Below are 20,327 nucleotides of genomic sequence, written 5' to 3'. Positions count from 1 at the left end.
TTCTCTCCTTTCCACCTTTATGTTGCTATCATTTATCACCCCACATAGCGCTTCCCAATTCCTTGACAACTTTGCTGCCTTGCCCATTTATTTACTGATTTCAACAATCCCATGGAAAGCCCCACTGTCTCTGCTGCAACAAGACTTTCAATTTCAATTATTTTCTGCTTCTTCCTTTGGTCTCCCCATGTGGACTTTTTCTCCCACCCACTGTGATATACACTTCCTTGACCTTGTCTTCTCTCGCTTTTGTAATATCTCTATCTTCCTGCTCTCTGGCTGCAACCTATTCAGCCTTACCTTGCCCCAGCAAGTGCTCCTCTCCCTGCACCCAAAACCACGCTCACACAGCAACACCTTAATACTCTATTACTTCTCACCTTCACTAAAACAACTGCTCTTTCCAACAACAATACCTGTCATGCAATGATTTGGCTGCCTCTTCTAAAGCAACACACTCACCTGCAATAGACAATGCACCTATAGCCTCCACATATAATCTCTGATGATCTCAGACATGGCACACAAAACAGTCCCACCACCTGCAAAGTGTGCCAATACTGGTGCCTGCCACTTGGGGAAATTACAATCTAAAGCAGACTTCCTCCTCTTTAATTTTTCCTTTCATCTTACAACACTGCCCTTTCAATTGCAAGCAAATATACTTCACATCTCTAATATCCCGCCTGCGGTTTAACCCCCAATGTCTCTTTGCCACCTTCACCTCCCATTAACTCTCTTACAGCCCATGATTTTGCCACCTACCTCAAAGACAAAACTGACACCATTCAATGAGATATTTTCTCATGACAGATCCCGCACACCCAACTAACCTTTTAACACACTACCCAATCCTCTGTCATTGAGGATTATTGTCCCCCAAAACCGAGGATGAAATTTCTACACTTGTCTCATAATCTCACCCTATAACTTGCTCCCTCGACTTTCCACCAGTGCATACACAGTAGCACATTTCCATCTTTCTTTAAGCACACACTCATTTCCCAGCCCTAAAGAAACCATCTCTTGACCCAGCCTCTCTCTCTCAAACTACTGCCCTATTTAACTTGAACAATATCCTCTCACCATCTTACTTTCCCTCTCCTCACTCCATCCTTGACTCTCTGCAATCGGGGCTTCCAACCCCAACATTCCACTGAGACTGCCCTCACAAAAGTGATGAATGAACTACTTATAGCAAAATCTAAGTTGTTTCACCATTTCACTTAGTCTCCCAAGCCCAATGCCATGGTGTCACACTTGGTTTGCATCTTGTTTTATCTCTGGTAACCACCTCTGCTTCACACCTACAAGACTTCTCTCATGCTGCTTCCCACTTATAGAATCTCCTACCACACCCAGATCTCCCACAACCTTAAGATATTTAACCACTCACTGAAAACCCATAAATCAAGTTGCAGACCCATGGCCCTGTGGAAAATGTTACTATAAGCAAATATAATACAGTGCCAATTTATTAGTATTTACTGGTTTAAGGACTGTGGCATCAGCTATTCCCACCAGTGTGTCAGGACACGTTTATGTTTCACAATTCAATTTCTGTTCATGAATGTGTCCTATGAATCCAAGTGCAAGAAAAAACCCTTCAAAATATGTGCAATAGCCCTTAAGCATATTCCAATTTTAAAAAACCAAAGTTAAGTGTAAACCACTTTGTTTTTCAAGCACACCTTTTTTTCTACAATTCTGTCATTATTTATTACAATTTATTAACATTAGTGTTTGCGATATTTGTGTGACATTTCTGTCACAGCATCACAAAGCACAGCACTTTATTTGTATGTATATTTATAGAACAGAGCTGCAATAAAGAGGTTCGAGGTGTAGCAACAGGTCAAATTTTGTGGACTTCTCTGATTAGTGAAGGTTCTGGCCGTCAAAGTAACAATTTTGTGGTTTAGTGTAGAAACAAGATTTTATACTGTGGGGTGTGATTACTGTAATGAGATAATGGGGTGAAGGCACATTTTTAAGGGCAATCTGTGTTGTGCAGAGGGGCTCACAGCCATTTCCACTCCACAAAAGCACTTTTGACTAAGCTCCAAGCTGGTGGTCTTCGTGTCTCATTCTATACTTTTAGTGGGACCCATTTTGTGCCTACATGTTGCATTTTGGTGGAGAAGCAAATTTCTAGGCCAATGTAAAAAAAGTAAGCTATACCCCCATAAAAATGACACCTATAATAGAAAGGTATTCTTATTGTCCACTCACTCTCATGCTTCATATAAATTCTAACTGAGACAAAACTTCTAATTATTATTACTGTTTGTTTTTAATTAATAAACGGGTGGTTTAAAGTGGTAACAGGTTGGTCTTTGATGTGAGGTTTTAGACTTTTCCACCGTGCTGCCTCGCACATATAGTTGCACTCCTAGTTTCCGAGACATATCCTGGGAGTGGAGTGTGGATATGTACTTTAATGTGCACTAGGTGGACCGTCCAGACACACCAATGAAAAACCAAGGTGTTTTGTGGTGCTTCGAAGGTGAGGCCCTTTTCTCTTTAATAAATACTAGCCTAGCCCTGGGAACTTGGGACCATCTAGCTACCATGCAAATAATCAGATAAGATTACTATGACAATTCTTTGATACGGTTCCTGTATGATATGATTTTATCTCACCTTAACCATCTGTAACAAACATCTTGGTATATGATTGATGTATTGTAAATTGAGGTTACATTCAATAAAAACAGGTTACATAAAAAAATATTTCTATGAAAGATGTATATTGACTAAGAACAGACGCCAGTCTGTGTTGTTCATTGTTGCCTGACAAAAATGATACACACCTTTTGGGTATTTGTAATCATGGGTAAGATCATTTTGGACATCGCTTCCAATGCTCTTTGTACTGATTCCATCTCCGACATGTCTGGCATTGCTATATGCCTTACTGAAATATCCCTTGGTGTCCCGCACCCAGACTACGCGGTCTGTGAACACCTTGGAGAAGATAAGCTTCATGTCGTAATTGAAGTCTACACGCCCTTCCTTGATGGCTACCACCGGGGCAGGACCACAAGAGTACAGATCACCTGTCGGGAGATAATCAGATGCAAAGAAGATATTGAAATTGGATAATGCTTCTGTACATGCAAGGCTGTCTTGAACATTAATATGGGTATCTACACTAAAAAAAAATAAAAAATATTACCTCTCTTTTTAGCAAGTAAGCAGAGAATCTTTTCTAGTGTAGATATGTATCTGAACGTGATCATCTTGTCACTTTACATAGGTATATATAATTTAATCAAAATATGCATCTTCACTTTATAGCAGATACTATATTACATGTGATTTGGCAGGGTTATCTATACATATATTTTCTATTCTGCTTAGTATGTTCTTATAGACAGTCACAGTGGTTTGACACATCTCCACGCATTTGAAGAATTGGAGTGTGCAGACTAAAATTCCTTGTTTCTGTGTATTATTTTAAGGGTTGAGACTGTCTGTATTTTGCCCCAGAACCCCTCTCATCTAACCATTGGTGTTTTACGTAGATCAGCATATAGCCAGCCAGGTTCCTACCATTATTGGTAGCATGCAGTTAAATGTTAATGAGAGATGCAAGTTCCTTGTTCCAGAAATAGAATGACATTTACACTGTCAGAATAATGACCGCCACCAATGAGAATATGCACTAAGAACCTAATTTTTATTCTAGATAGTGTTATTACATAGCAGTGTAGCAGAATGTATTATAGATATACTTCCTATTGTGCTTAGCATGTTTTTAATATTTAAAGTGTGTGTACCTGCATTTCAGAATAATCTCATGCCAACTAAAAAGAACCATATGCTCAATGCTGTAAAAGGAAAGTAAAATTCAGTAATTCCATCAAAATTACAAACAGTATGCGCAACAAGGTGTAATACGTCTACCGAAATGTAATATACAATGTGTTAAAGATGCCACGGTGATGTGGTCAGTAAAATGCCACAGCATTGATCCCAGCAATATTAACATAGATGCCAACCTCACCCATTCTAACCTGGTGAGAATTATCTGCTGCCAAACCTAGCAGTGACTTGTAAAACTAAACGTGCTATGTGACCGCATCTTTTACAGTTAGTAAATGACCTTTATTGAATCTTTGAGCAATATATTGACATTATATATTAGTAATAATTCTAATAATTTAGTGCTTGGAGTTGCTCATATTCTTACCATTGTATTTCTGCTGTGCAGTGGCATCAAGAACCTGCCATCCACTGTATCCTTTCAGCAGATCTTTTCTCTCCATCCAGCACTCGTTCCACACATGAAAATGCCTGCAAGATGACACTGCATTACAAAATAAGCAGATTATCACTGAAGTGGGCTGTGACAAAGTAAGAAGTGAGGACCCCATGTTACACCCAAACCTGCATGTTTTAAGTAATAGGCAAATATGTAAATGAGTCTAGAGGGGGGTAACCTTGAGGTTCAGGAATCTGCATCCTACAGAAGTATAATCATGGTTATAAAAATCATTGTCTCTGCAAAAACCTTGTTATATATATATTTTATGTAGATCATATGGTCTAGTGACAAGCAGTGAAGAGCTACTTGGCTCTATAGATAATGACCATGTACTGCTAAGTTTACTACATACAATACTGAAGACAGCTGAACCAATCACAGAGAGAGGATTCAGATGAGGGGAAATATACATCACTGTGGTTCTACACAGGAAGTGGGATAATGGGGAACATTGGACCATCATTTGTTTGGGCAGGAGCAACAAGCAGTGATCATCAAGATCTGCTATCACAGGAAGGGAATGAAAGGTTATTAAAAGAACAACCCTACTTGGGATTTGTGGGAGAAGATCTAAAGATCGGGAAAGGTTTTTGGCAGGATGGTTCTTACAACTTCTATCGAATACTATATTGAAAATCTCCCTTTTAATCAACAAATGTTTGTAATTAGTTTTGAGATTCACTAAAGAACCAAGGTGTCCACAGACATGTTCTCTATTGTGGAAATAATACCTGATATTTTCCATCGAGGATATATAACTGACAAAGTTTTTGGGGGCTAACCTGGTTGTTGAGGGGGATGGGTATTTTTAAATTTTTTAGCTATTAGTACCTTTGGCATTAGCAATATATGGGACATTCATTTCTTAAACTTTTTATTTAAGTCATGGGGAGGGTCGGATAAGAGAAAGAGCCAATGATCTGAGACACACTGATTGAAATGATAGTAAGTTTTTTGACATTTGTTCTGGTGGAAGGGGGGTTAAGAAATGTTTATTTTAAATGTATTTAAAAGGGCAAAATGTTATTTCAGGGAACTTTGTTCAATATCTATAAAGGATATACAGTATTGCAGATATCTAAAAGGAAAAACAAGCAGTAGAAATGCCTGCTGTGGGGGGAGGGGGGGGGGAACTTGGGTTGTTACAGAGAGGAGTGATGGGAGAGTCAGTAGTAGAGAAAACATATTTAGGAGCAGAAGAGGGGGAGATTGTACTGTTGGTAGTATATTTATACAGAAGGGATCTGTGTAATTTTTGAAGGAACCATATGGATGAAAGGAATATTAAGTTTAAATACTTGGCTTAAATATCTAACTAAAGCTGGGTACACACTACACAGTTTTCGTCCAATAATCGGCTAAATCAGCCGACATACGACCGCTCGTTCAAAAGTTGGGTCAGTGTGTGCAGTGGCACGATGGTCGAAAGTCTGCCCAAATGAACGATTGTCGCCTCATTTGGTTGGTCGTACCGTTTAATATTTGTGTTACAATCTTGTTTCTGTTGTGTAGTGTGTATAAACTTCCGACCGATCCACTACAGTGAGTATGAAATTACATCGCTAAAGGGACATCCGCTTTTCCCTTTATCGTCCTAAACAAGGCTAGTGTGTATGCAGTCCATGGACCGAGCGATCGGACCATCGATCGCATGTAAAATTGCTCGGCATAAAAAGTTGGTTGAAATTTCTGTAGTGTGTACCCAGCTTAAGATATTGCTCTGACTTGTGCAAGGCTAGCTGCTATCTATGAGACAAGAGAGGCCAGATAATATAATTTGCTGTCAAGGAAACTTCTACTGTCTCTTACTATATCCTGTCAGAGGATTAATGCTGAGCTCCTCGGGGCCAACCATTGCACACAAATCCAGTTAGTGCATACAAGGAGTACGGGATTCTTGCTGGGATAGTTTGAAACCAATAAAGTCATTTTGATAATGTTAATTTTTACTGATATAATCCTGCCCAGCCACGAAATTATAGGAGAGCACCAAGTGGTCAGATTGTAGCTTAGACAATAGTGGGGGGATGTTATCTTGATGTAATTTATCATAGGTAGATGTTATGAAAATTCATGAATATTTTATTTTTTTATGTTGCCATTTCAGATTAACGCTGGTTCCACAGAGAGAATAAACGCAGCATGGCCTCCGATTTGGGGTAATTGTAAAGTCAGAAATCTCACTATAGCTTTGATTGATGGTGTAACGATTAGGAAGGGAGATCCTAGGTTGTGTAAGATTTAGCAAGATGTCATCCTCAAATAGTTTTTGAGTTACTGTCCCCCACCTGCACCTTGTGAATGTCTTGTGTAGATCTAATAACTGCAGCCAAGGGTTCTATAGCCAGGGCGTACCAGGCAAGCATTTGTTCATTACTGTCACTAGAGGTGACGTACATGTAACTAACATGTTCTTTCAATCATTACCAGATGCTGTCATTCCTTGACCTGTGGATCCGTGCCCCATTCTCATTGTAATATATATCCTTCTGCAGAGTCTGGTCTGTGCCGTAGGCTGAGTTGTAATTCGTGACAATTCGTATTGGAATCCCCAGACAGCGCAACACTGTCAAAGAATCCAAGTTAAAAGATTCTAATGTTACCAATACACATTAACAGGCTAGATAACAAAAGAGATGCAAACTATGCACAACCAGACATGAGATAATGATCTAGTGCCAGATTTTTCGCAACTTTTAAGATCCAAGTTGAAAAAAAGAAAAGTATTTAAAAAACAGGTTCCTGTATTAGAACTGTGCTTACTTAGAACTAGTGATACAAGATTACCATTTTCTCATTGACGTGAATATATAAACCATCTACATTTTATTTGTTTACTAACCTCTCTATATATCTTTATTTTTTTGTCCTGAGCCAGGTTTATCTGACAAAATTGCACTTCTCTCTTTTAACTACATCACTGATAACATTGTAATTAGGGGTTGATCACCTTGGAATAAAGCCCCCTTTTTACTAAGTATCCAGTCAATCTAGCTTTTTCCTGAAAGAACCACTTCATTGCATCTGTCGCCCCAGGAAGGAAAGGAGAACATATGAAACCAGTTATTGGTGGAGACTGGGAGCATGTGGGCAATTCCTACATCAAAGGATGGGTTGTAGGTGTGTCTTAAATGTGGCACCTGATTGTAGAGGAGCTTTAGCCATCCAACCAGGGGTCTCGTATAATGCAAACATTTCAGTCTGAAGTCTTCTTGCAATAGAATGTCTCAGCTCCTTACTGCCTCCAGTGGCAAAAGAAGGGAATGTCAGCAATATGATGATTGCACATCAAGCTGCCAGCTGGTCCTCCGTGTGATAGGCTGGTAGCGTGGAGCTGCGCTAGAATACAACGCAGCTCAACTCTTCCAGGATATTATTGGCAGGGTGGAGCAACAGTCAGCAGCATCACAGCAATTCTCCCTCCTCTGCTTAAAGTAGGAAGCGGTAGAGAAGGGGAGGGCTGTGTAGAGGACAGAGTGTGCTCAAATAAATTTAAATAATTGAACACCCTTCTCTTCTCCATTGTCAGCCAATAAACAAGGGGGTGTTCAATGTAAATTGACAGGGCGGTCGTTGCTCATTCTGGGGGCTCTGCAGGAATACTAAAAACACTGAATGAATGTTTTAGACACGCTCAAAAAGTTGGTGCTCTAGGCTGCTCTCTAGTTCCCCAAATGGAATGATCATTTAAAGGCATGCAATGATTGACTGTTAAAGAAGCTGATTTACATTTTTGTACACTTTAACTAAAAAATTAATTCAGATATTTTAATGAAAAATATGTCTCTATTGTTACACTGACATGTCTTATGAGGTTATTTGACATCACTACCTGTACACAGCACGGCTGAAAACACCCAGTGATGTCCATAAGTCTGATGATTTTTATCTTGGAACCACAGACGCAGTATAGGGACACTGCTTATCCATGTGTAGGATAGTCTTCCATTCTCACACATAAAATCCACTCTGTCTTTCTCATCCCTCCTGCCAATCTGCACATAATAAACAGATATATAAAGACTACAAAAGAATGGTAAGTGGATTGCCATGAATGAGTCTTCTCCACTTACCATGTCACCGATCATCTGGCTGATATAGATAGGATCATTTCTCCTCGTATAATGCTTTTCTGGCTCCTCTTGATAACGAGGGTTCATATCCAGAAACTTCATACATATGTCAGGAATTTCAGGCTCAAACTGTGGAACAATGCAGGCAAATTAATTTCAGCATTAAAGGGAAACTAAAGGCAAAACCTTACAGTTCCATATTGCTTCTGTAGTTCTGTTGACTACAGAGCATGCTCAGGAGTAATTACTAGGAGGAATTGCAGAATATGAAGTACAATGGTACACAGGACACATAATTGCCAAAGTTGTTCCTTTTTTGAAGGTTTCCAAAATGGATACAAGTATTCAGTTCATACATTGCTGGATTCATTGAACTTTGTTTTTTTTCCAGCATTTTTGTTGCAAACATAGTACTTGTCAATCCATGTGATCAGGGCCGGATTTACCACTAGGCAACCTAGGCAATTGCCTAGGGCCTAGCGGTCCTCAGAGGGCCCTCCCAGGGCAGGCGGTGAGACCAACCTTTAAAAATGGGCCGCTACTTATGGGCTAGTGCTATGTGCTTGTCCCCCGGGCTAAAGTCTGCCAGCCAGCCCCTGAATAGGGGTATATGTTATGCTAAAAAACTATAGTGCTATGGATTTTTTCAGGGAGGGGGCCCCAAACCAGTATCTTGCCTAGGGCCCCATGAGGTCTAAATCCGGCTCTGCATGTGATGTTTGTTTGGAGTACTGAATATGTGTTTAGTTGTCCTTTTGATACAATTACCCTGATGCTCTGAGGCATTTCTGTGAATCTCAATGCAAGATTTGCTTTCAGCATTCTCCTCTTGAATACAGCCCAACACCAGATAGCCGACTGATGATAACAACTATGAAGTACATAGAAGAAGCTTGTATGGTGGTGGTGACAACGTACTTGCCCAAAGTGCCAGGGATGCGGCTGAGCGCAGCTTTCAGTGCCCAGGTAGATGATGCCTTCCTCATTTAGAATATACTCTTGTCTTTGAGCCTCATTGTACAAGTACACAGGATCATCTAGCGAAAAGGAAAATGAGGAGACAATGGAAAGGCTCCATTTCATTGACATTCAGAAGAAACATTAGGTCGACAATTCAAATGTAGACAGAATTATTAGGTTGACAATTTGAATGTATACAGTATTACCTGGTTAGGGTTAGGGATATGATTGTCAACCTAATAATATCATCATCATCATCATTTATTTATATAGCGCCAACATATTCCATAGCGCTTTTCGAAAGGGGACAAACATAATAAACTAATAAACAAACTGGGTAAAACAGACAAAGAGATGAGAAGGCCCTGCTCCCAAGCTTACAATCTATGGGACAATGGGAGATTGACACATGAGGTTAAGTCTACATTTTGCATTTTGGCCCAGCCTGGCTGTAAAGGTAAAAGTGACTTATAGGCTAAATGATCCTGTCACACAACAATGTTGGTCAGGGGGTAGTTGTCTTGTGTGAAATTGTGTAACAGGCGGTAATAGGCTAAGGTAGTAAGGTTAAGAGGGTGGTTGAGGAATATTATAAGCTTATCTACATTAGAATTGTTGATCTAATAATACTGTCTACAATTTAACTGTCAAACTAATAATACTGCAGATGTTATTATTGACAACTTTCCATCCCTGACTTTATTATGGTATCGACCATATAAATGTTGATCATGTGACTGGCGAACATATGTATGAAACCCATGAAAAGCCATAGCAGACACGATTTCTGTATAATTAAAGTATGTGTTTACCAGCATGAAAGGTAAAAAGTATTTTCACTAGCAATTACCTGTTTGTAAATGTGCCAGGTTGTCAAACCCCATGACCCATCTGAAAATCACACTTACTGCCAGTGGAGGCTCTCATATCCTGACCTTACTAAGAACTAAGATGTCTACTAGTGGGCGGTGATAACATACATCTTGTAGCTGTACCTTCTTGCCTTCTAGTTCAATTATAGAACAGGACAAAATCACTGCAGAATCTAGTTCCTGGCAAGCTTGTGTGGAGATGGGCACATATCTGGATTTCTACCTAAATATGCTGCAAGGTCATGACTAGGATTCCCATGTACCCAAATTTTATTGGACAGTCCAAATTTTGCCATTGGAAGGATATCATTTGAAATTCCTGGTCTGGGCAACTAGAGTCTCTGTTCAGGACGTAAAGATGCAATCCCATGCATACCATGGGTAATCTCAGAACATGACCATTGTACTCTATCACCAATGAACAAACTTGTTTAGGACGCAATAATGACAGGTTTGTTTGTTTCTGTGGTCCAGAATATAAACTTACCTTTACACCAAGGGTTAAAAAGCAGCATGAAATCCCCCAAATCATCTACTAACGCACCAGGGATTTTGATTGACAGTGAGTAATATCCAATGATGGCATTGGCTGGTGAAGTGACCGAAACTGTCCACGTGCCCTGGACATTGTCTATCACCCTGGCACTCCATGTTTTCCTGTCACCAAGGCTGGAAATGGGAAAAGAGTTCTTTGTTCCATTTCGTTTTGAAGGATTGGGACCTGAAAGCAAATTCAGGCAAGTAAGCTAACTTAGAAATACATTGTTCCAATACAGTCCCTCTAGGACCAAAGTAATACCTCACCTGTTTTTGTAATGAGAGACAATTGGTCCAACTTCGCCTGTCTTATAGTCTGGTCTTTGAATTTCAGAGTTATGGTGAATTCCTGTCCTCGTCTCAGGAAAAGGCGCGCTTCTTTGCTTAATTCAATGGTCCGATGATCTCTGTTGTTTTTTGACACTTGAAGATCATATTTTGCAACAATCGGATCTGATAATTAAAATCACAACATACACTTAATATAATTCTGTGTACTGAAGCTGTAATGACATATTCGAATAGCAAAGAAAGTCAGAACAGTGTGATACAAGCCCTAAGCCACAGATATTAGATAGAAAGGTTAGGTAATATTTCAGATGTTTTATAGAGCAGCTGTTGTGTACTATGCTAAGGAATAGAGACATTTGTACCACTAGTTATTGCAAGTATAACTGTGAGCTTTCAGACAAGCTGATCATGTCCTGTTTTACAAAATGAAGTTTTCATTATCAACATGAAATCAATCAATTTTCACCCGTGGTCCTAAAATCATAATTATATCGTGCAAATCCGCTCAAACACGTTCTACTTAAATTTTAATAATTTGGGCGTTTTGTTTGCAGCGAAGCTGAAACCAGAGCGGCATAGCTTGAACAGCGAACACACAGTAGTGAATGCAGTTTGATATAAAAAAAATTGTTAAATACTATTATATTAACTAAAAATATTATTTTGTTTGTGTGTAAATAATATTAATTAAAAAACAGTAATTTTAGCGCAAACAGCAAATATAAACAGAAACCTTAAATGCTAATCCGCACCTTTCAAACTGCAAGTTTGAATTTGAGTCCATAGCCGACTTACTGTACTGAGGAACGTGTTCGGGGTCATTGAACCGGTGAAATTTGATCAAATTCTAACTAAGTCAGTTCTAATAATTATCAGTATTTGCATAGCTGTCCTTCAAACTATGCCTGTTTCAGAATTGACCGATTGAGCAACACAATTCCATTTGTGCTATACATTAAATGCATTTTCACTTTATAAGTTAATATATCTAAAAAAAAATGTACTTGATAACCTGGGACAGTAAAAAATATGTTGATGAGGATTGTACATGAATATATGCCTAGATCAGTGCATACTTACCTACTTTCTTCAGCTCTCTTCCGGGACCCAGCCAGTGGAGGTGGGCGTGAGGGTGCGGGGCGGCCAAAATTGCAGCATTTTGGCCCCGCCCCCTGTGACGGCATGACGCAAATTGCGCCATTTGACAGTGGGGGTGGGGCCAAACGCCGCAATTCACCGGGAATCGCGGCGTTTGGGATCTAATTCTGGGGCACTTCTTAGTGAAGTGGGCAGAATTCGGGAGATTGCCACACTCACCCGGGAGTCCGGGAGACTCTCGCAAAATGCGGGAGTCTCCCGGATATTCCAGGAGAGTTGACAAGTATGGATCAGTGTTTGCTAACCTGTGACACTACAGGTGTTGTGAAACTACAAGTCCCAGCATACCCTTCCAACAATAAGCTGCTATATATTGACAAAGCATGCTGGGACTTGTAGTTTCACAAACACCTGGAGTGTCACAGGTTAGCCAACACTGGCCTAGATAGTACCATCCTTCATTGTTCTAACTGATCTAATTTGTTCAGCCACAAAGTGTTCCTGGATATGATTGAGAAATGTATATGATAGTAACATATGATGGAATAGATAACAACGCAATCATTGAGCAGGGATCTTGTGGCTGAATGATGTGATATGTGGGTCGTATACCCTGAGATAGGGGTGTTTCTGCCATGAGGACAGAGGAACACCTTACCTGGGGTACTCAGGTGGCAGACATTTGGCAGAGAGAGAGAGACTGTTCAAATTCATTTTAGTTTTTTTTCTTGAACTAATGATAAAAAGTTTCACATTCTGATGCAGGAGTAAGAACTCAGTGATTGGCCAGTGAGTGACCTACAGATATGTATGAGCGGTGTGCTTGATGACATTGGGGTGGAGGGTACAGGGAACAGATGAAATGTGAGAAATAGATCTCACAGACTTCTCCCAGATCTACAGGTTACAGCAAGCCTCAGGCGGTGGGTGAACCAGGTCTGTTAGAGATTTGGCTAAAAACACTGAGGGGCTCTGCTAGGCAGAAAGGGGGAGGGAAGGTTTGGGCAAGCGTAGGGCACATACAATAATGGTGAGTTCACATACTTGCTACCCATGTAGAGGTTGAGACAGGTGCATAGACGCAATGAGCTACATTGATAAAATGTATCTAATCCTATTTAGCACTGATCTGGGCAGTGAAAGTACTGTTGCAACCCTTCTTCATCTCAGGAAGGCAATAACAGGAATAAATTTAAAAAAAAAATGTTTTACAAATTTTTATTTATTAGTTGAACTGAAAGCCCAAGTGGGATCAGTGGGGATCAGTACGACTATGGGAACATTATATGTGCTGGGATCTCTTGGACAATATACGTGCTGAGGGTCACTACTCCTACTGTAACAGTATATTTGCTAGGGCTCACTTCTACTATTTTGACAATTTGTGTTCTAGGGGGTAGTCTCCAGTAAGGTGACAATATTAATTAAATTAGCAGTAAACTCTCCTGTTAAAATAATGATGCCACAATCCCTCTCCCTGTTGTACAGGGCTTCAGTCCAGCTAGGGTATGTGAAGATACCGGGTTTAGGTATGGTCCACTTGTGCCCACTCCTCGTTGACTGGCCATCCGGGGCACCTTATGTGCTATGTGAGGATAATTGAGACCTTTTAGGGGTTTCTAAGTCACTCAGACAAATACAGTTCGAAAGTACAAAGGTACTTTTATTGTGCAGAACCACAAACAATAGAAAATACAATATTAACAGATGCCAGACAGGTTTACCACACTGTCTCTTATCTTATTAACCTAAAGGAATGTGGTCACTTTGCTTGTCTCACCCCCTTGGTCCCAGGCACTTGGCACGAAATTTGCCCCTCACCAGCGTGGTAGGAGTCAAGTCCATGGTCTTCCTGCTCCAGCTGGCTCACCAAGTTAGATGACTCACAGGGTTATAAGAGGTGTATAACAGTGGTAGCAGGATGCCCAGCCTAGCGGGGGCCTAAACTTCAACACATAGACTATGCCAAGCAGACACTACCTGGGCCCAAATTCCTTCTTTTAAGGCCATTTTGGTGTCCATATTATGGGGCTGGGCCACGAGAGTGCTACTGTCAATACCACTATTGTAACATAATATATGCTGGGGTCACTATTATTATGGGGACAATAATCAGACCAGGGTTCATTATCACTATTGTAACTATATATATATATGTGCTGGGGGTTTCTTCCACTATTTTGACAATATATGTGTTTGGGTTCACTATAAATATTGTAAGGACTTGTGTATGTGTGTATATGTCTTATATCAGCCCGGGCATCATTGTAATATCCACTAATACTTACCCCAGATTGTTATATATGTGTCCACAAGTTCTCTCCCAACCTACAACATTATCATATGCAGTTGTAGCTCATTCAACAACTGGAAAGTCACATGACTTGTGTCATTGGCTGCGTCTAAAAGTACAGTAGCGAATATATTTCTTTTGGAACGAACAGTTAATTTTCTCAACTGGCCTGTTAAAATAATTATGTCCCAAACCCCTCTGCCTGGTTGTGCTGGGCTTCCGTGAAGCTGGGGTAACATTGTTACCCCATAGCAACAAGGGGTCCATCATTGACCGTTCCTTTAATACTACATATATATTAGTAGATTCTCTTTCCTCTCATTTGCATAGGATGCAGTAGAGACGTTGTCAGGAAAAAACAGGAGCCTTTCAGAAGCAAATAACTAGCAAAGTATACATTTCACAGACTATAGGTCCAGTTAGCAAATAGTTCATAATATGACTGTCCAAACCTCTAGCGGATTAAAAAGATACAATCAAGCCACAATTCCCATTCTCACCTTTCTTCATATTGTCTTTGGAAGCCAGAACCCAGCACCTGTTGTTCCACAGCTGATTGTCCGCGTTCTGACAGTTGCTGGTGGTTTCTGTATGCTCTTATCTGTCCCCCACACAGTGTTATCTGTCACTGCAATGTCTTCATAGCTTATGTGACAGCAGTAGTATGGAGGGACGGGTGGAGTGTGTGTGTGTGTGTGTGTGTTTATATCTTTCTTTTCAAATTCAGGATTAATAGAAAATATGAGTGACAGTTGATGTTTTTTGGCGTGCTTTTCCACTGCCCCCTCCTGGTTATCACTTGTATGACATAGTTGATTTTAAAAATGTTCAGACAGTGTGAATAAAATCCTCTCCCAGAAGTCAACATGGCTGTCAGCTCTTGAAAATAATTTCACTGACAATTGGGTGGAAATTTACTTACATTATTTATGCAATTTGAAAATGCATTATAGCAAATGGAATAATGCTCCAAAACCCATAGCAGAACTACAGATATTTATATATATTTAGATTTAATATTATTAATATGGTATTAATGTATCCTATTAAAGCGCAATACTGCAAGACCACATTTTTTATACATCATGGAACAGCAAATGTCACTTCTAATATCATTTCAAAGTTAAAGTAGGGGGGACATTATTTTTCATAATACATGTTTGAATTTGAAACAGAGCGGAGAAAGTTGCTTGTATGAAGCGATCTTCATATATACATGTCTTCTATCTTCACTGTTATACATTCCACAACGGAACACTTTCAACACTTTCCAATTGAGTCAAGTGAAACAATAATATAAGCAAAATATATATAAGTATAAGTATAATATAAGTAATATATATATATATCTATATATATATATATATATATATATATATATATATATATATACATACAGCCTACTTTCGCTGGAATTCTGAGAACCTATACCTGAGCCCATGTGCAGAAAAAAGTGGTTGGATTTTTTAGATGTGTTTTCTTTATGGTATATCCTGTCTAGTTTTCTGGAACTGAACCAAAGTTATAGAAAAATTATTATACTTGTTAAGATTTTTTTTCTGTTGTGTTTTTTTTTGCTGTTTTTGTCTGTCCCTCTATTTATGTTTAACATTTACAATGAATAAGCACTCCCCCCCTAATATTGCATTGTACAAACTCCATTTAATATGGTGACTATACCTACATTCTGTATTCTACTTTGTCAGTTTGTTCCCAGCAGTTCCAATGTACTAAAGGGAAACAACTGTCTAAATAAAAATATTGTACGACATAATATGGTGCACAAAATAGGAGAACAACACTGACAGAAAAGATCTGGAGTACCAAGTAATATAGTGACAACCCTGTTGATAATATTTTTGGACTGAAAGATGGCTCATGGATTTTAAATGTGTGCACTATAGATAAGATAGAGAGGACAGAGGAGTGACATTTATAGAGCTCAAGCTGACACCATCCTATGTGTAAATCTTGTGCGCCTCCTTCTGAAACATTGCACACTATAGGTCCTCAAATATATGAAGCCACACAGTTTAATAGCAGTGTCTCCTTGAGAATGAGTTGGCTTATTGGTTAGTAGTGTGTAATATAAAACATTGATACAACACAGTCAAATCTTTGTGAATAAGTCACTTTAACCTCCAGGCATTAAAAATGAACTGCCTAAATTTTGTGGACCAAAAAGTGCTCAGAATGAATAAATAATATTATTTTGGATTTATACTAGATTAGACCTTTACAAAATCCACTTAACTTTCACTTATTTCTTTGGTTAACTATCTATCTTCTAAGCAGTAAATTGAAAACAGATAAAATAAGTGACCAGTAATTATGTCCCATAAAGTAATAAACACACACACTGTATTAAGTAAGCATCAATGATGTTATTGGATACTGGTGAGTCCATAGGTTGTATTCTAATGAATGTTAGGCTGCACAGAAAATGGCTGCCTCCATCACTTTAACAACATATTTTTCTGACTGGAAGAATGACCCCCCTAAAAAAACATTCTTTATTACTTTTCAGTAGCGCTCAGTTTCAAGGGGTATATATGTGCTATAAAGAGATTTTGGCGCCCAATCATAGTGAAATTTTAATAGTTTTGAGTACATACCTCCCAACATTAAACAAAAACGATGATTAAAATAAGCGATGCTCACAGTCTTCCAACCACTTCCATAAACTAGTCAACTAGTTTATGGCGCGACCCCTGTCTTGGGATCCGAAATTCGTGACTGATACATTAGGTTGTGCAAAATGTTGTCTTTATCCAGTCAAAAGCAATTGGAAAGTGTGGCATAATGTTTACTTGTACTTGGCATAAGAAAGCACCACAAAATTTGTGGTATAACTCTTTACACAGGTATCTTCCATTTCTTATACAGATTGTTCACACATTTTAAACGTTCGAACGTCAGCTATGGACTGCCTATGCAAACAGGTAAACAAGTAAGAAAAACTCCCTTGGTCGCTAGTCTAATGGTGTGTGTGTGTATACTGTAATATATATATATATATATTAGGGATGTGCACCGGCCACTTTTGGTGTTTTGGGTTTTGGGTTCTGATTAGCTTGATTTTTGGGGTTCTGATTTGTTTTGCCAAAACACCTGACGAAAGGTTTTGGTTCTGATTTAGGGTTTTGGGTTCTGATTTATTTTTTAAAAAGCATAAAAAGTGCTAAAATCCATTATTTAGGTTTTTTTCACTCCTACACTATTATTAACCTCAATAACATTCATTTCCACTAATTTCCAGTCTATTCTGAACACCTCACACCTCACAATATTGTTTTTAGTCCAAAAGGTTGCACCGAGGTAGCTGGATGACTAAGCTAAGCGACACAAGTGGGAGGCACAAACACGTGGCCCAACACGTGGCAGGATCAGTGGACTTAAACAGCAGTACCACTGGACTTATACGGCAGGATCAGTGCCTTGCTTGCAGTCTCCTAGGTAACGCAAATAATCTGTACAAATATGCACACAGGGGCATGGCCAGTAAAATATGGAACACATACTTTATGGATAAACAATGTCACTACACTTCATGCCGAGAAGCTAACCAAATAGTTTTTTCCATACAAGATACTCCCAACTATTCACTGAAATACCTAGCTTTTATCACCACGTAAATGAACTCAGCAGTCAGATCCATAATAAAGTGTGTCATCACACAAGTCAGGTTCGGGATAGACTCATCACAGTTCAGGTAAATTTAAGTTTGACATTTGCTATAAAACAAACACACAAATAGTCAATTAGTATGTTTTTTTGACATTGGGAGGAAACCAGAGCACCCAAATAAAACCCTCACAACTCATTAGGAGAACATACAAACTCCACATAGATATTGCCAGGGTTGGAATCTCAAACCCATATGACCCCAGCACTGTGAGGAAGCAATGCTAACTACTGTGCCACTGTGATGTCAAAATTTTTGGGACTGCAGAAATAGTGAACGTAGTAATTTAGATTGCAGTACCTATTTTTTGGGGACTGCAGAACCAGTGAACGTAGTATTATAGATTGCAGTTCCTATTTTTTTGGATTGCAGAAACAGTGAACGTAGTAATTTAGATTGCAGTTCCTATTTTTTGGGGACTGCAGAAACAGTGAACGTAGTAATTTAGATTGCAGTTCCTATTTTTTTGGATTGCAGAAACAGTGAACGTAGTAATTTAGATTGCAGTTCCTATTTTTTTGGATTGCAGAAACAGTGAATGTAGTAATATAGATTGCAGTACCTATTTTTTGGGGACTGCAGAAACAGTGAACGTAGTAATTTAGATTGCAGTTCCTATTTTTTGGGGACTGCAGAAACAGTGAACGTAGTAATATAGATTGCAGTACTAATTTTTTTAAACTTTTTTTATAATTTTTTTATAAATAATTTTTTAGATTTTTTTATAATTTTTTTAGAACAATGGACTTAGCAGGACAGAGCACAGGCCACAGCACCACTGGACTCAGCAGGACAGAGCACTGGACAAAGCAACAATGGACTCAGCAGGACAGAGCACAGGACACAGCACCACTGGACTGAACTGAGCAGAACACAGCACAGCACAGAGCAGGACAGAGGACCAGCTAACACACCCTCCCTCTTCCCTGATCAATGCCCAAGTGAAGATGGCGGCGGCAAGCGGGGAATTTATAGAATCCGAGTATCGCAAGATCCGACAGCGGGATTATGAGTCATAGCCTCGTTTTGAGTTTTGCAATTGGCGGGAATACCCAGATCTGGCTCGAATCCGCACTGTTCGGGTGGGCTCGGATTTCTGAAATCCGAGCTCGCTCATCCTTAAAATATATATATATATACACACACACATATACATATACACACACACACACACACACACACACACACACATTATATCAATGTTACTAACCAGATGAAGGCAGCTGTCCTCAGAGGTTTGTGCTAACCTCACATATTGGATTATGAAAACATATAAAGAAATACGCAAGGACTGCGTTGGAACCTGGTATTAGTGTAACAGTGGTTTTAAAAAAAACAAAAAACCTTGTGCCGTAACTCCTTTCATGTACAAACAATTCACATATATTGCTTACTAAGCTATACAATCAAAGATATATAAAAATCAAAAAATCATCCAGATAAAAGCTAAATAGTATACAATATTATCACGGTCTCTGTAATGTACTGCACATAATATATACTAAAACCTCAACGGGAAGATGTTATCAATCATAGAATGTTCAGGATCCTCAAAGAGGGATAATGCTGCACTAAATCTGATGAAAATTGTCTCCAAATTACCGAATAAACGCTCTGATCTTACGTAAAACAACATCATGCTCGGTATAGATCCTCTTTAGTTCTCTTATTGTACACACTTTATTAACCAATAAATGTGAATTGTTTGTACATGAGAGGAGTTGTGAAGTTTTTTTTATCTTCCATTCCTTGCAGTATTTAAAGGGGCCTCATCATTAGTCTCTATTTACCTCTTACTATTACATTCATGTTGCTTTATATAAAATAACATGATATATGTATGTCATATAACAGAAATAAAAGAAACAAAAACTTTTTTAATGTATTTTTATTAATGATTTTATTATTAACAGGTGTTAATGTATTGAATAATAATTTTTTCTATCTGTGCGTTCTGATGGGATTGTAAATATACATACATGCAACGCATTGTGCATGTCTTGCAGTGTGTTCTGTCTGTCTGCATGTGGCAAGTCTAGTATAGGCAGAGCATGAAACGTTTCTTGAGATCCTCCGTAAGGGCGTACCTGATGAAATTTCTGTCCAATTTAATGACAAGTGAGGCTTCATGGGAGGAACGCACTTAAAGGGCGACAGGGTTTGTAATAAGCTGAACACTAACCTGAAGGGGTTAACATTGGGTTGGGCCCGACCAATGGGAGCTCCAGGGGGAGGGACCTTGATTGAT

At 39.1% G+C, this 20,327-nt stretch overlaps 1 protein-coding gene and 1 non-coding gene across 2 annotated transcripts in view; both read right to left on the bottom strand.

Moving 5' to 3' along the window:
- Window positions 1-15,076, bottom strand: part of LOC142094982 (protein 4.2-like) — a 28,444-nt gene extending 13,368 nt beyond the window's left edge. Inside the window, exons 1-9 of the mRNA XM_075177670.1 lie at window positions 14,895-15,076; window positions 10,980-11,165; window positions 10,663-10,896; window positions 9,262-9,380; window positions 8,344-8,472; window positions 8,103-8,265; window positions 6,698-6,836; window positions 4,196-4,299; window positions 2,814-3,059 (exon numbers count right to left, since the gene is read on the bottom strand). Of these exons, the coding sequence (XP_075033771.1) occupies window positions 2,814-3,059; window positions 4,196-4,299; window positions 6,698-6,836; window positions 8,103-8,265; window positions 8,344-8,472; window positions 9,262-9,380; window positions 10,663-10,896; window positions 10,980-11,165; window positions 14,895-14,904 (1,330 nt within the window). The 5' untranslated portion in view covers window positions 14,905-15,076. The remainder of the gene's footprint in view (window positions 1-2,813; window positions 3,060-4,195; window positions 4,300-6,697; window positions 6,837-8,102; window positions 8,266-8,343; window positions 8,473-9,261; window positions 9,381-10,662; window positions 10,897-10,979; window positions 11,166-14,894) is intronic.
- Window positions 15,077-18,032: 2,956 nt separating this feature from the next.
- LOC142095523 (small nucleolar RNA SNORD50) lies at window positions 18,033-18,104 on the bottom strand. The gene has a single exon (XR_012677789.1). It is a non-coding gene; the product is annotated as a small nucleolar RNA SNORD50 (small nucleolar RNA).
- Between the last annotated feature and the right edge of the window lie 2,223 nt (window positions 18,105-20,327).

The sequence above is a fragment of the Mixophyes fleayi genome, chromosome 6, assembly GCF_038048845.1.
Source record: "Mixophyes fleayi isolate aMixFle1 chromosome 6, aMixFle1.hap1, whole genome shotgun sequence".
NCBI classification, from domain to species: domain Eukaryota; kingdom Metazoa; phylum Chordata; class Amphibia; order Anura; family Limnodynastidae; genus Mixophyes; species Mixophyes fleayi.
This window is presented reverse-complemented; position numbering and strand designations above follow the sequence as displayed.